This window comes from Theobroma cacao, chromosome 10 (assembly GCF_053813885.1).
Source record: "Theobroma cacao isolate CCN51 chromosome 10, ASM5381388v1, whole genome shotgun sequence".
Classification (NCBI taxonomy): Eukaryota; Viridiplantae; Streptophyta; class Magnoliopsida; order Malvales; family Malvaceae; genus Theobroma; species Theobroma cacao.
Genome location: NC_142648.1, coordinates 3,103,031 through 3,118,183, shown reverse-complemented (window position 1 = coordinate 3,118,183; position 15,153 = coordinate 3,103,031). Strand labels below are relative to the sequence as shown.

At 35.6% G+C, this 15,153-nt stretch overlaps 3 protein-coding genes across 3 annotated transcripts; all 3 read right to left on the bottom strand.

Moving 5' to 3' along the window:
* Positions 1–1,788: 1,788 nt before the first annotated feature.
* LOC18586231 (ankyrin repeat-containing protein BDA1-like) lies at positions 1,789–3,548 on the bottom strand. The gene is made up of 2 exons (XM_007009469.3): positions 2,859–3,548; positions 1,789–2,765 (listed from the first exon to the last, which is right to left on the bottom strand). The coding sequence occupies exons 1-2, from the start codon at positions 3,501–3,503 to the stop codon at positions 2,040–2,042; spliced, it is 1,371 nt and encodes a 456-aa protein (XP_007009531.3). The 5' UTR covers positions 3,504–3,548; the 3' UTR covers positions 1,789–2,039.
* Positions 3,549–4,684: 1,136 nt separating this feature from the next.
* On the bottom strand, positions 4,685–6,122 carry LOC18586226 (ankyrin repeat-containing protein BDA1-like). The gene is made up of 2 exons (XM_018129369.2): positions 5,400–6,122; positions 4,685–5,307 (listed from the first exon to the last, which is right to left on the bottom strand). The coding sequence occupies exons 1-2, from the start codon at positions 5,991–5,993 to the stop codon at positions 4,720–4,722; spliced, it is 1,182 nt and encodes a 393-aa protein (XP_017984858.2). The 5' UTR covers positions 5,994–6,122; the 3' UTR covers positions 4,685–4,719.
* Positions 6,123–8,742: 2,620 nt separating this feature from the next.
* On the bottom strand, positions 8,743–14,906 carry LOC18507147 (ankyrin repeat-containing protein BDA1-like). The gene is made up of 4 exons (XM_088802523.1): positions 14,680–14,906; positions 11,320–11,730; positions 10,050–10,592; positions 8,743–9,069 (listed from the first exon to the last, which is right to left on the bottom strand). The coding sequence occupies exons 1-4, from the start codon at positions 14,842–14,844 to the stop codon at positions 8,743–8,745; spliced, it is 1,446 nt and encodes a 481-aa protein (XP_088658649.1). The 5' UTR covers positions 14,845–14,906.
* Between the last annotated feature and the right edge of the window lie 247 nt (positions 14,907–15,153).

The following is a 15,153-nucleotide window of genomic DNA, read 5'->3' as shown; positions in this document are numbered from 1 at the left end:
GGATTCTTATCTCTAACTGAAGGTTTATTTCTAGAGACTTACAATCTTTTCATACTTTATTATATCAGCTCTTTATTGGTTGGAATTGTTCGCTTTTTTTTTTTGAAAAGCATGAAAAATGTTTCATTAACATAGCAAAGCTTCGGGAACATATGATGCTGAATTAAGTCTCTAATTACACATGCAGGAGACTTATGTTCAGCCTTAGTGACCATCTTGCTTACTTACATAATACACCCCCTTTGTATCACACATGACTCACGCCCGCTGCAACTGCTCGCTTTGAGTAAAGGGAATGATTCGAACTTACACCTGACTCACGCCCGCTGCAATTGCTCGCTTTGAACAAGTTATAGAACACTAAATGTCTTGTAATATCGCATAATCTATGATGTTCAGAAAAGAATTTGATGTCCTTTAATTTGCTTGAAGAAGTTGATTCGCACAGTTTTTGTTTAACAAATAAGAAATGGCATATAAAGGGCACAGTTTTTTCTTCATGAAAATCGTGGAATTGAACTCTATTATTTGGAGCTTTTTTATTATTACGGTTTGAAATACGCATTTGATCACAAATGTCATGCCAAATATGATATAGTCGTGATTAAAGTTCCGATTGTGTACTGAATTTGTTTTCAATTGCAATATTATAGGAATTTTGTCATTGCAATTGTGATTGTTTTAAATTGTAATTTTTAATCTTTATAAAAATATCAAAATTAATAATTAATAATTTTATCTAATAAAAACCCATCAAAATTTAATTTTGACATTCTTAAAAATGTATCATGACCGTTAACTTGATGTTTCAATTTGGAAGTATATATCGAATTTGAATCTTAGATGCATAGAGAGAGGACTATGCCCGTGACTCAAATTGTCAAAGAAAAGAAAAGAAAAAATTATTTGGATTTAATCAAGCCTGATTGGAATGGAAAATGCTGATATTACTATATATCAATTCAATTGGGTCACTTATGCTCAAAATAAAATTGCAATTAATTATGATAATATAGCATGGAGTGGCCAGGTCAAAGATGTTTTATGTTTAGTGGTAATTGTGTGTTACTCCTAACTTAATTAGGTGTTATGAGATTCGTATTTAATGTCTTTAACTTTACTATCATTTGAGGATTAGATATATTATGATAATTATTTTACTTGTCGCTTTTTCGCAATAATTAATATTGTTTTTCACTGAGCAAAAACAGTATACTTGTTTGCATCATTTGCATTTTTGGTAAGTGAAAATCTAACCAATTATGAAATTAAAAAAAATTATAAATGACAAATTTCTTAAAGTTTTCAAGTAAAGAAAATTACTAAATTCTACCAAAAGTATTGGGAAGCTTAAAAAAAATTTCTATGTAAAGGTTATCATTTACTTCTTAACATAAAACATGCAAATGTATAATTCAAGAAATAATTTTGAAGAAATAAAATAAGATTATGTTAAAAATTAGGATAATAGACATAAAAATCAAGAAATCAAAAGTGAAAAAAATCAAATCAAAGCCATTTCGTAAAATACAAAATTAGTCCCACGATAAAACCTCTTTAAAAATTAAGTAATTTTATTTTAAAATATTCTTGAGGTGTGAGGAATTTCTTTAGAGTAATCCTCAACTTTTGTCATCAATTTTTTTTACATGAATAAAATTGAAAACGCAGAGTCCATCATGATTTGGAAGAAATAAGAAATTGAATAATAAATGAAATATTTTTTAAACCTCAAATCTTAAAATGAGTATATTTTAAAGGAAAAAGATTAGGATTATTATTAAAAAAAGTCATCATTATTATTATTATTAAAGAAAACAGTCGTTAAAGACTGTAATACAACCAAAGGCAGATTGACAATCAACACTCCCAAACAAAGATCAAAGGAAGACCGACCCGCAGCTTGAAAAATAAAGACACAAGCCAAACACCTAACAGGAGCAATTAGCCTAGAAAATATGATCTAGACATTGACAACACCACTCTTTGCATCAGCCACAGAGCTCTATGGCTTTCGTAATCCATCTCGACTTGCACTCTTAACGAAACATTCTCCTTATTTTGGGGATCAGTACTGGTGCAATGGCACAGTAGGTGACGTACACAATAATATAGACACAAAATAAAAGAATGTTGCTGGATTGATGATTTGGCGATATGATCATCACTGCAGATACCAGGAGGCAAAATAGTAACATTGACAGGGATAGGATGAGGGTAAACGAGAAGAGACCACTAACGAGAGTGAGAAGTACGAAACAGGTTAGGAGGAAAGAAATAGCGAAAGCCACCAAGTTTGGAATAAAGAACCACAGAAAAGGTATTGTCTGCAGTACTGATGATCCCGCAGTGTAATTTGCTTTGGTTTCCACTCGGGTGGTGTTCTTGTTATCAAAGTAAATTTGCAAGGCTGAAACATTTTTGTTGTTGGTATCAGCATCAAGTGACAAAACACCACCAGGAGGGCTTAGGGTGGCTTGGTAAGTAGCTGTTAGAATCAGCACTGTTACTACTAGCAAAGCATTGCCCCTGTCATTTGACATATGTTTAATTTCGTATCCCCATTGACTAAGCAGTTCAAGAAAATACCATAGTCCTTTGCGACAAGCATTCAGACACTGATCATGGCCTAAAATGTCCACACACTTCTTGATATTGATATTGTCTTCTTGAGTTCGGCAGCATTTTAAGATATCCAGGGCCGTTGAACCTCTCGAATTTGTAGCTTTCATTTTGATCCTAAAGCTTGTTAATAGCCTGACCATCTGCATTGAAAAAAAAACAAAGTAAACTACATTGCAGAGATGGAAAGTAAAGAGATTCTGTTTTACCTAAAATGTAAATAAACTAGAATGGACCTCGGGATCCGGTGGTTTGTTGGAGACTGCTGCGTGCAACACGGTATCGCCATCGCTGTTCGGGTGGTTAAGGACTCTTTCTTTTTGGAGCATGCTACAGTTACTGGTTTTCCTAAGCCAGCGTAGTAGAACTTCAAGAGCTTTTATGTTGTTGTTACTTGCGGCAACATGCAGAGCAGTTTCATCTCGACTTGTCACATGATGGATACATTCAGGGCAAGCATTGAGAAACTTAGTCAAACGATTACGGTCTGTTTCTTTCATAGCTAGGTAATGGATAGGAGTGTAACCCATCTTCCCTTTGACACTAACCAGATTTTTATTGATTGTCAGCAGAGAAAGCGCCAAATCTGTTTGCCCCTCTTGCAAAGCAAGGTGTAGGGGGCTCAAGCCATCTTTGTTCAGCTTCGTAGCAAATGACGGGTTTAGGTACATCAGTTCCATCGCAAACTCAGTCTTTCCCGCAGCTGAAGCTATGTGTAGTGGAGTGTCAAAGAACCGCCTCTTATTCATCCGCTTAAAGACATTTACGTCCTCCCCAATAAGTTGATACAACGTACCAATATCACCCGATCGAGCAGCATCCATCACCTTCTCTTCCGATGTTGTGCAAGGACGTATTGAGATGATTGCACTCTCTGCCATTGCCAAAGAGATGGTAAAAGCTTGAAAGTGTTTAGGTTGAGTTTAGAATTGATAAACAAGAGTAAGGAAGAAAGAGGAGAGTGGTTCCGTTTATATAAGAAGTGGCCTTGTAAATGGTTGATTTGTGCCAGTCACGCTTTAAGATGCTTATCTTCATTCTTAGTCAAGAACCCTCCTAATTTGCTTCTACTGTACACTTGAGTGTAAAGCGTGAGAGAGATTCCATCTGTCCCTTCCATCCCTCCTTTTCTTATTGATTTTTGCTTGGACAAAATAGACTGAATTTATTACCAACAGAAAGAGAGATTCAGAAAAAAAAGATTGCTAAACTCAAAAAATCCTTCATTTTTAGTCTTAGAAATTTAGTATATATGCTTGCTGCCAATCAAAGTTGATTGAGATGGATTCTTATATACAGTTGAACGTTTATTCTGAGGATATGTTTCCATACTTTTTTGTCCTCTTCAATGGTTGCTTTGCTTTGAGTAAAAGAATTATTCGAAGCGATAATACATAGAACACGATTTTGCTTTGAGAATCTTAAATCGCTCTAATTATTGTTCTTGTACTATCGCATAATCCATACTATTATGTTCAGAGAAGAAGTTTGATCGAGATGATCTTGCTTGTAGAAGTTGCTTCACACAGATTTTGCTTAACTAATAGGAAAAAGATATGGAAGGCATTAGTCCCCATCTCCACCTCCAGAAAAGGAAAAAGCCTAAAGGTTGAACTGACCACCCACCATTATGATCTAATTAAACCATCAAATGACAATTACAATCAAACCATTATGAAGACAACACTCCAATGTAAACTTGAGGCTTCTAATTTAATATCGAGTTTGAATTCTGAAATGAGTAATATTTCTTTGAGTTCACCAATGGCAATGGAAAAGTCTCCCCATATTTATTTGGGCTCAATTGGAATATCCAATATTTCTAACAGTTGAAAAAGACACCCTTTATATTTAATTTTCAATTCTTGTTCCTCTTATTTATCAATTTTTAATTATTTTATTATATATATAATATAATATTTTATTATTTATATATATAATATTTATAGATGAATACTGATATTATTATAATGTTATGACAAAAAAATATAAGAATAAAAACAATTTTAAAAATTGAATGATGGTGAGCAGTATTTTTCTATAAAATTAACATAACAAAAAATTAACACAAACAATTTTCTTGCAGTTACTTTCTTGTTACCAAACATAAAAAAACAAGACATTAGTGATGACAGCAGCAATCCAAGAACCCCAACCGCTAAATGCTATTGGTTCTAGGACACCCAGTGCAGCACCATAGCACAAACACATCAAGAAGTATAGTGAGAACACAGTAAACACGATCCTCTTGCCAACGACGCTGAGGAGGGCCATTGTTAAGATCCACGCCATTATAAAAGCTACGCTATTTGAAACATAGAAAATAATAAACATAACAGGCTTGATCACTGATTTCCCTGCATGATCAGAATCGGAACCAGCATCAGCCTGCAAAACACCACCTGGCGGGCTGAGAAGAGCTTGGTAAGTCATCGCTAGAATCAGTGCAAATACGACTAGCAACGCATTGATCGTATCAAGTTTCATCTCCTCAATATCACGTGTCAATTTGTTGAAGTTTGACGCCCTACGGAACCTTGAGGCTGGATGTTTAGCACGTATCAGAATGTTCACACTCTCTCTGTCAACTACAGGTTGTTCTTGTAAGACATGCAAAGCTGTGAAACCACTCTGATTAACCATATTGCTATCAACCTTCTTGCTTTCTATTAACAGTTTGATCATCTGCTTATATAAAATCCACAATTAATTGACAAATAAAATACATTACAATGCCAAATTAATTCTATTTTCTCTTAGGATGAGATAAATGGTACCTGGGTTTGGTTATTTGATGCGGCTATGTGCAACACAGTGTTTCCATCCTTGTCCTGTAAGTTTAGCATTCTTCTTTTCTCAATGTCGTGGTATTTGTCTGTCTCTTGAATCCTGTCCAGTATGGCTTTGAAAGCTTGGAAATTATTATTTTGTGCTGCAAAATGCAGAGCAGTCTCTTTTCGAATAGTCAAATCAAAGATACAATTGGGGCATTCCTCCAGAAATTTAGACAGAAGAGGAACATCTCCTTCTCTGGCTGCACAATGAAGAGGAGTGTAACCCTCCCTCCCTTTGACACGAACAAGATCTTTATCAACTGATAGGAGATCATCCACCATCTTTTTTTTTGCATATTGCGAGGCTAGATGAAGGGGACTAAACCCGCGTTTGTTCAGCTTCCTAGCGAATGATGGCTTTAAGTTCATCATCTCCATCGCAAAATCAGTGTTGCCTGCAGCTGCAGCTATGTGCAGTGGAGTATCAACAAACTCCATCTCATCGATGCGTCGCAAAACATCCGCGTCGTCTTCGATTAATGCATACAAGGCATCTATATTTCCCGATTGAGCTGCACTTCTCAACCTTTCATCCATCGATAAGATTTAATAATAATCACAGGAAAATAATTGGAAGGGTTTAGTCTATTTGTAGCAGTTATAGAGTAGAAAGAGAAAATGAAGTAAATCTGGAGTTTGGTTTTCAAGTTTATTTTGGTTGATATTAAAGAAGCACGCAGAGCTCTTATTTTCTGTGGTTGAGGAAGAAGTACGCATCCACCAAATTAAATGGGAGTTGAACCACATATTTTTCTGTGATTTGAAATTATTTGTGATTAATTTACTTAAAAATATAACTAAATTATGACTGAGGTCAGGGCAATTAGGGAATCTTTTTTGGTCTTTGGAACATCAAAATGGAGCCAGACTCACAAATTGATAATTGAGTCAGATTCTAAAAATACAGTCAAATGAATTAATGGACCAGCTGGATGTCCTTGGAGGCTAAGGAACATTAAAGGGTGGGAAGTCAACCATATCTTCAGAGAACAGAATCAATTCGCAGACAGTCTTTGGAATGAAGAGGTCAGACGTAAGGAGGATTTATTAAATGTCTTTGAATAGTAAAAAGGTTGGACATTTTTTTATTCTTCTTCTTTGAATGGCTGCGTGAAGAATTCAAGCTTCAGGTTTGATCGTTTCTCTCTGTTGCTTTTTGACTTTTTTGGGCTGAGGTGGTTTGGCTTTTGGATCAAGGTCTATGATGTGAGGCCTTGAGTTTTTTATCAGATTGCACGATTGCTGGTTCTCCTATCAGGAATGATTTTTGCGTAGGGAGGCTTGGGGTATACTTGTTGTGGCTACTTGCTGTTTTTGATTTGTTTTTTGTATATTGATGGTAGGGGTTTTTATGGGGTTCTTTGCAAGCTGGCTTTCTTTAGATAAGATGACAAGATTTTGAGATGATATGCTGATCAAGGCATAGCATCTTAAAATCATGTACTTTTCTGTTCTCCAAGGAACCTATTCCTGGTTTTTGATAATAAAATTTAATTAATTTTCAAAAAAAAAAAACTAAATTATGATTGATATATAAGTGTGCTTCATTTAGCATTGGGAAAAGAGACTATCATTATCATGAAATTAATAACATTAACAATTAAGTAGATAGATTAAAAGAAAAGTCGACAAAGAAGTAAATGATAGGTATATGCATTCCTTATTTAAAGAGTTAAAATTCAAATCCCTTATTCTCTCAAATGAAAAATTGATAATATAATAACAGATTTATTATTTTATTATAATTTTGGTACTTAAATATTGTTTTTGTTTTTAAAAAAAGTATGAATTTAATTTCTTTTTAAGAGGTCAATATCCAAACTTTTAATATTTATTTATTATTACTTTATAACAAAGTTATTATTGAAATTTTTAATCTTAAGAAATTAACATATATTTCCTATTCGAGCTGCCTCCCTCAACCTTGGATCCAAGCTAACCAAAGTGATTCTTTCTTTTGGCAAGCCATTGCTGTTATATCCCTCCGTGCACCCACCAAGCTACTTTTTTCATGTTCCTATTTACGTTTGGTTGAGCTGACAATTAATACATAAATTGGTGGGTTTTTCTACTGTTACAATATATAAAGTTATGTCATAAGAAAATAATATGACACTTAAATTGTGCTTTCTCCAGCTGAATATGAGTCTTTCTTCGACCTTTCAAGTTGAAGCTTACGTCTTTAATCTGAACTTCTTCAAGTTAAAACTTTTACGAGAGCAACAGTTTCTGTTAGAGAAGCCACAGGCCTACAGCTGTCTTGTCAACTTTGGAGACCAAAAAAAAACAAAAAGTAAGGTTTATCTTTTTGGAAATTCGTTACTCTCTCAAAAATTCGATGTCTTCCATGGATACGTCTCCTAAACTGCATTCCAGCCACAAGCTTCTTGAGAGCTACAGATGTTTACTTTGAAAATGATAATGACTTTTCTACATGGTGTGATTTGAATGAGGACCGTGCTCACATTTCAATCTCATGCCACTATTCTTGGATTATATGGAGTTGTAATTTTTGAGTGGTGGGGATTCCAATGGGAGGTGCCAAACTCCGTTGAATCTTTTACCAAGTCGTCTGAAGACAATATGATCAACGGTGTTGCTAACATTAATATGTTAGGAATGAGAGAATCGTTACCATGAAATTAATAACATTAAGCTGTCTACCCTGACTTCGATTATATAGTAGTATTATGTTTTCATTTAATAAATTACAAATATACTTGCGTAAGTTGAGAATGGTATGAATTTTGTAAGTTGATGCTGGCTTATGTGACCTTCAATTGTATAGTGTTGTTGTTTAGCTGATGGTGTACAAGGTCCACGGAGGCAAAAGCATCAATCAAATGGAAGGGGCACCAACGGGGCAGGAGATTTCTATTCGTTGGATGCATCTACGTGCAATATTGTGTTGCCATCCTTGTCTTTCCAGTTCATGACTTCAATTTTTGTGATTAATTTTTCAATATTATATTTAATTTTAATAATTAATTTTACGAAATTATTTTTCATTGAATTGTTTATTGATAACTATTAATATTTTTTAATAAATTATTTTTCATTGAGATTTTTGTTATTATATTTGTTAATTTTCTCTAGAAATTGGGATTATTATCATTATTAAATTATTCATGATTATGCTAGTTAATTCTTTTAAGTAATTATTAGGATTGACTCTCTAAATAATTTTTAGAATTTATTAATATATTTTTATATGAATTTTTTTTATCTAAATTACTTTATATTGTCTTTGACTATTCGCCCTTCGAAACAAAAAATTCTGACTGTGTCACTGTGTGTTGCCATCCTTGTCTTTCCAGTTCATGACTTCAATTTCCCAGAATCCTCCATCTTTGTTGTGAGTCCTTCGTAGCCAACGTGTCAGGACTTCAAGAGCTTCAATATTGTTGTTTTCTGCCGCAATATGCACAGCAGTTTTACCTCCAATAGTCACATCTTTGATGCATTCAGGGCAAGCTGCAAGAAACAGAGCTAAAAGATCAATGTCTCCCAGTTCATCTGCGTAATGCAGAAGTGTCGCACCTTTTTTCCCCTTGACTAGAACCAGGTCATTGTTGATTTTCAGGAGCTCATATAGTAACTGAGTTTGGCCTCTCTGCAAAGCAAGGTGCAATGGGGTAAAACCATCTGGATTAATCGTTGAGGCAAACGATGGGTTCCAGTTCATCATCTCCACCGCAAAATCAACTTGCCCTGGCGCTGCGGCTTCGCGTAGGAGTATCAATGCAAAGCTTAATGGATGGGAGGGCTCAGGGCTTAAAGTTTGTATTATAATTGCTCTGGCTCTGTCTTCTTATCTCAGATGTTAATTATTGAACACATCAATTAAATGATGGCTGAGAGAAAAAAATGTAAGCTAACTATAAACTATAGTAGAAAAATCAATCGATCAGGATTAGGATAAATTTTCTTCTGCTCGAACTCATTAGTACGTCTTCCCTCCCAGCGTCTCTCATCTTCAAGGGGTCAATCGATACAAAGGACAAAATGCATATGCTTGTCTCTATGCATTTGAGCATACTTTGAGGATCCTCAACGAGAATATATTACTTACAATTCTTTTTGTAATAATATTAAAATATTTAACTATAAAAAAAAACTCATGAAAGTGTCTATTATTTATAAATATATAAATTTTATACCAAGTTTGAATCGAAATAAAAATGAGATGAAAAAATTAAACCTCATTAAAATATAATGCTATCATAACATGTATTTATTATTACTCAGTCAAAAATAGATTTTATTAGTATCAAAACTGATACAAAGTCTGATTATTACAAGCAGTGAAAGGAAATGCCAACAGCCCAGAAAACTATAAACAGAGTGGAAACAAAGGAAAAAACACCTCACACCGGCTTCCCATATCCAACACTAGAATATTAAAATGTGCAAGCTGAACAAATTTGATTGAACAACTGTAATATTTGTTCTAGAGGTAATCTCCTCAATCAATGTGCTATGATTTCTCTAGGTAAGCCTTCTTATAAAATTGAGAGTGAACATATCCATTTTATAAATTTTGGGACGGAAATAAAAGTAATAATAAAATAAGACAACAATGATGGCACCAACAACAACAGCATCAGCACCGAAACTGACATACAGGTTTGGAGATATGGTATAATATGCAACAGCGTAGCAACAAGCCATCATCAGGTATAGTAGCAACAGAAGAATTATGATACTCTTGGCAACGACAGTGACAAGCATAAGTGTTAAGAGCCACGCAAGGCTGAAAGCTGCGGAATTAAAAGCATAGAACGAAGAAAACACCAAATGCTTGATGAATGATTTCCCCGCATCTCGAGCACCAGCCGGTGGGCTGAGAACAGCTTGGTAAGTCATCGATAGAATCAGTGCCAATACGACTAGCAACGTATTGATCGTATCAGTTTTCATTTCCAGAATATCAGTTATTATTTCGGTAAAACGCCGACTTTGAAGAACCATCTTCGCTAAAAAAATTGCGGGTGGAACTTTGGCACGTTTCAGCATGTTCACATTCTCTCTCCTGTCATCTCCAGCTTGTGCTTCCAAGACATGCAAAGCTGTAAAACCACTCTGATTAACCTTATTCCAATCAATCTTCTGGCTTTTTATTAACAGTTTGATCATCTGCATTTACAGAACCCACCATTAATTGACAAATAATATATATGTTCTATCTGTGCAAGTTAACGGGGGTTCGCGTCAATTGGTTTAAACTTTGGAGAAGAAGACATCACGTGCTCTACCTCACGTGTCTCTACCATAGGCACCACGCGTTGGTTGGTAATCGGCTGGTAGTACGAGGTAAGGTACCAGCCGAGTAGTGGGAAGCAAAGCAATGCCATGTCTCCTGTGACAATTGGCTGTTTTGTTTTAATTGTTTTTCCCCTTCCTCTAATCAGGTTTGTCTATTTTTTTTTTCTCAGCCAATCAAAGATTTCATTGATAGTAAAAATAATTACAAAAGATAGTAACTGCTATTCAAGGAGAGCAATGATGCGGTCTGTTAAACTGACTAAAACAAGATAACTCTTGTCAAAAAAGTCCCCACGTCATGAAACAGAAAATAAGTAGAGTAAATTGAGATAGAAAAAATGATCAAAGATGAAAGGATGCCTCTATCCTCTGTGTTGTGACAGCATCAAAGCAAAAACAAACAGACCATAAACTAAAAGGAGCAAATCGGGTTTGTCTATTAAAAAGGGATTTTGAAAGCGGAATGAGCATGCTAAGTTTTATTCACTCTCTCCACTGGTTCTTTGTTCTCTCTGTAAATCTCTAAAGCTTAAAATTTCAACAATATAATACAACGCCAGATTAATTCTATTTTCTCTTAGGATGAGATAGATTGTACCTGGTGTTGGTTATTTGATGCGGCTATGTGCAACACAGTGTTTCCATCCTTGTCCTCTAAGTTTAGGATTGCTGCTTCGTATACAGTGGGAAGCCGTCTCAGTATGGCTTTGAAAGCTTCTAAATGATTATTTTGTGCTGCAATATGCAGAGCTGTCTCTTTTTGAATAGTCAAATCTAAGATACAATTGGGGCAATGCTCCAGAAATTTAGACAGAAGAGGAACATTTCCTTCCCTGACTGCATGATGAAGAGGAGTGTAACCCTCCCTCCCTTTGACACGAACAAGATCTTTATCAATTGATAGGAGATCATCCACCATCTTTTCTTGTTTCTTTTGCAAGGCTAGGTGAATGGGGCTCAAGCCGCGTTGGTTGAGCTTCCTGGCGAATGATGGCTTTAAGTTCATCAACTCCATTGCAAACTCAGTGTGCCCTTGAGCTGCAGCTATGTGCAGTGGAGTATCAACGAACTCCATCTCATCGATGCGGCGTAAAAATCCGCGTCATCTTCGATTAAATCATACAAGGCATCTATATTTCCTGATTGAGCTGCATGCCTCAACCTTTCATCCATCGATAAGATTGAATAATAATCTTTGGAAAACAACTGAAAGGGTTAGTCTATTTATAGCAGATAAAGACTAGGAAGAGAAAATGAAGTAAACAAGAGTGAGAAGGAAAGAGGAGAATGGTTCCGTTTATATAACAATTGGCCTTGGAAATGGTTGCTTTTTGTCAGTCACGCTTTAAGGTGCTTGTCTTCATTCTTAGTTAAGACCCTCCTGAATTTGCATCTATCGTACACTTTGAGTGTAAAACGTGACTGAGATTCTATTTCCCCATCTATTGTACACTAGACTGTGAAACGTGGGAGCGATGGAATCTCTGAGCTCTCCCTCCATCTTTTTTTGCTTTCGTTCTTTATTCCTTTCTTCCTTCTTTATTTCCAGAAACGGTATCAATTGATCTCTTTCTCTTTTCTTTATCTGATCCACTTCAGGTCTTGTGGGATTAATCGAACTTTAAAACAGGAATTTGGAAGTAGTTGAAGACCAAAGAAGATTTCGTTCGGAATTTCTTATTTATGGAGGACTATCATAAAATTTTTGTCTATCAAAAAACCCAACTGCTTGACCAATATGATAACAAGTTGTGGATAATCTCTATCAAAATCTTTCCTAGGCTTATGTTTAATTTAATTGGCATTTTAAAATATCCCTCTATCTATACTAATATTAAAATATCCTTTGCTTAGGGTGTATACTTGGAAGGAAAATACATTGTATTCCTATATACTTTCACCTAACGGTGTCTAATGGTACGTATTCCATGACTCAAATTTTCAATCTGAACAAAATTGATTGAATAACTGTAACCTGCCAGCATAAGATACATACCTTGCTCTCCAACTATTTGTTCCAAAGGTAATTATATTCTCAATCAATAAGCTACATTAATCTGTCTCTATCTAAGCCTTGTTATAAAGTTAAGAGACTATTTGTTATTAATTCTACACGTCTTCATTGTATTTTTTTTGAAACGAAATAAACAAATACAATAATATATGACAGCAACTATGGAAGAAGCAGCAGCATAAAGCACCCTGAGCGGCAAATTATCACCCTAAGCTATGATAGCCAGTGCAAATTATCACTCCACTCTTTCTTGATGAATGTTGTGATATGAAAGTAGGACAAACGATAAAAACAATGCTGGGGACTGTAAAAGAAAGAAAACAGGGCAGCGGATAAAGAGAAAGTTATTTCATTAGTAAGCAAACTTACAGTATATACAAGCATCAGTAAGCTAACACTTGTTTATACTAAGGACAGGTGTTAAAACATTTAACATGCACACAGACACCTCATGTCAGCTGATATATTTTACCTCAAAACCATTACAACTAAGCAAAGTACATATTAAAGTAAAAGATAACATAAGTGCAAGCTAAGCCAATACATTCGTTATCTCTAACATGTTGAAACATATCTTACAATCGAACTGAGAGTCTTAAGTGAAGAACTGTTAGATTGTCCTTCAAGCATATTCTCAGGGAGAGTAACACCATTGTCAATGGATTGGCCAAAACAAGGATTCTACGCACTAGGGCAATTTTCGTCAGTGATCTTTTTACGGATCAATAACTCTCTTCCTTCTTCCTGACTTATTGTTTCTTTCTCTGTCTTCTTAGCTTTGGCCTAAACAACCTCTTATTTACCAATTCCTTAGTAATAATCCCTTTGCCTTTCAAAATAACTTAATAAAAAACACTTCAATGATCCAAGCAGCAGCCCAAGTAATAAAAGTGGCCCGCGTTGGGCCTATGATAGCCAGTGCAGCACCGGAGCAAAAACAAGTCACCAAGCATAGTGTGTGCGCAATACGCTGGATGTTCTTGCCAGCTACTCTGAGGAGGGCAACTGTTATGTCCCACGCAAGCGCAAAAACTGCACAATTTAAAGAATAGAACATTAAAAACGCATAAGGTTTGACGACTGATTTCCCTGCACGTTCAGTGCTATTGGAATCAGCATCGGCCTGAAAAACACCACCCGGTGGGCTGAGAAAAGCTTGGTAACTCATCGCTGTTATCAGTGCAAATACGACTAGCAACGCATTGATCGTATCAGGTTTCATCTCCTCAATATCACGTTGGAATTTGGTAAAGTATGACACCCTACGGATCATTGAGGGTCGATCTTTAGCACATATCAGAATGTTGACAATCTCTCTGTCAACTCGAGCTTGTGCTTCTAAGACACCCAAAGCTGTAAAACCACTCCGATTAACCTTTTTCCTATCAACCTTCTTGATTTCTGTTAACAGTCTGACCATCTGCTTATATAAAATCCACAATTCATTAACGAATAATGTAATATACAATGCCAAATTAATTCTATTTTCTCTTAGGATGAGATAAATGGTACCTCGAGTTGGTTTTCTCACGCCGCTATGTGCAACACAGTGTTTCCATCCTTGTCCTGTAAGTTTAGAATTCTTCTTTTCTCAGAGTCGAGGTATTTGTCACTCCCTTGAATCCAGAACAGTATGGCTTTGAAAGCTTCTAACTTATTATATTGTGCTGCAACATGCAGAGCAGTCTGTTTTCGAATGGTCAAATCTAAGATACAATTGGGACAATGCTCCAGAAATTTAAGCAGAAGAGGAGCATCTCCTTCTCTGGCTGCATAATGAAGAGGAGTGTAACCCTCTCTCCCTTTGACACGAACAAGATCTTTATCAATTGATAGGAGATCATCCACCACCATCACTGTTTCTGGATATCGCGAGGCTAGGTGAAGGGGGCTAAAGCCGCCTTGGTTGAGGTTCCTAGCGAATGATGGCTTTAAGTTCATCACCTCCATTGCAAAATCAGTGTGTCCTGCAGCTGCAGCTATGTGCAGTGGAGTATCAACAAACTCCATCTCATCGATGCGTCGTAACACATCCGCGTCATCTTCGATTAAATCATACAAGGCATCAATATTTCCGGATTGAGCTGCACTCCTTAACCTTTCATCCATCGATAAGATTGAATAATAATCTTTGGAAAATAACTGAAAGGGTTAGTCTATTTATAGCAGATATAGAGTAGAAAGAGAAAATGAAGTAAACAAGAGTGAGAAGGAAAGAGGATTATGGTTCCGTTTATATAACAATTGGGGTTGAATAATAATCTACAAGGAGTGCTCACGGCTCAAGGAGTATTCTGTTAAAGAAACTTCCTAGCAAAAATGGAAATGATACTCGGCTTTGACGAAAATTCTTTACGGACTATATTTTTAAATGTAAAAATTGGGCTTGGAAATGGTTCCGTTTATGTAACAATTGGG

Coding starts and splice junctions, on each gene's coding strand:
- LOC18586226 (XM_018129369.2), bottom strand. CDS start 5,993: ATGGATGAAAGGTTGAGAAGTGCAGCTCAATCGGGAAATATAGATGCC. Junction 5,308..5,399: donor CATCAAATAACCAAACCCAG/GTACCATTTATC, acceptor TTATATAAGCAG/ATGATCAAACTGTTAATAGA.
- LOC18507147 (XM_088802523.1), bottom strand. CDS start 14,844: ATGGATGAAAGGTTAAGGAGTGCAGCTCAATCCGGAAATATTGATGCC. Junction 10,593..11,319: donor CATCAAATAACCAACACCAG/GTACAATCTATC, acceptor CTGTAAATGCAG/ATGATCAAACTGTTAATAAA. Junction 9,070..10,049: donor TCGGTGCTGATGCTGTTGTT/GTTGGTGCCATC, acceptor CTTGCTTTGCAG/AGAGGCCAAACTCAGTTACT.
- LOC18586231 (XM_007009469.3), bottom strand. CDS start 3,503: ATGGCAGAGAGTGCAATCATCTCAATACGTCCTTGCACAACATCGGAA. Junction 2,766..2,858: donor ACAAACCACCGGATCCCGAG/GTCCATTCTAGT, acceptor TTTTCAATGCAG/ATGGTCAGGCTATTAACAAG.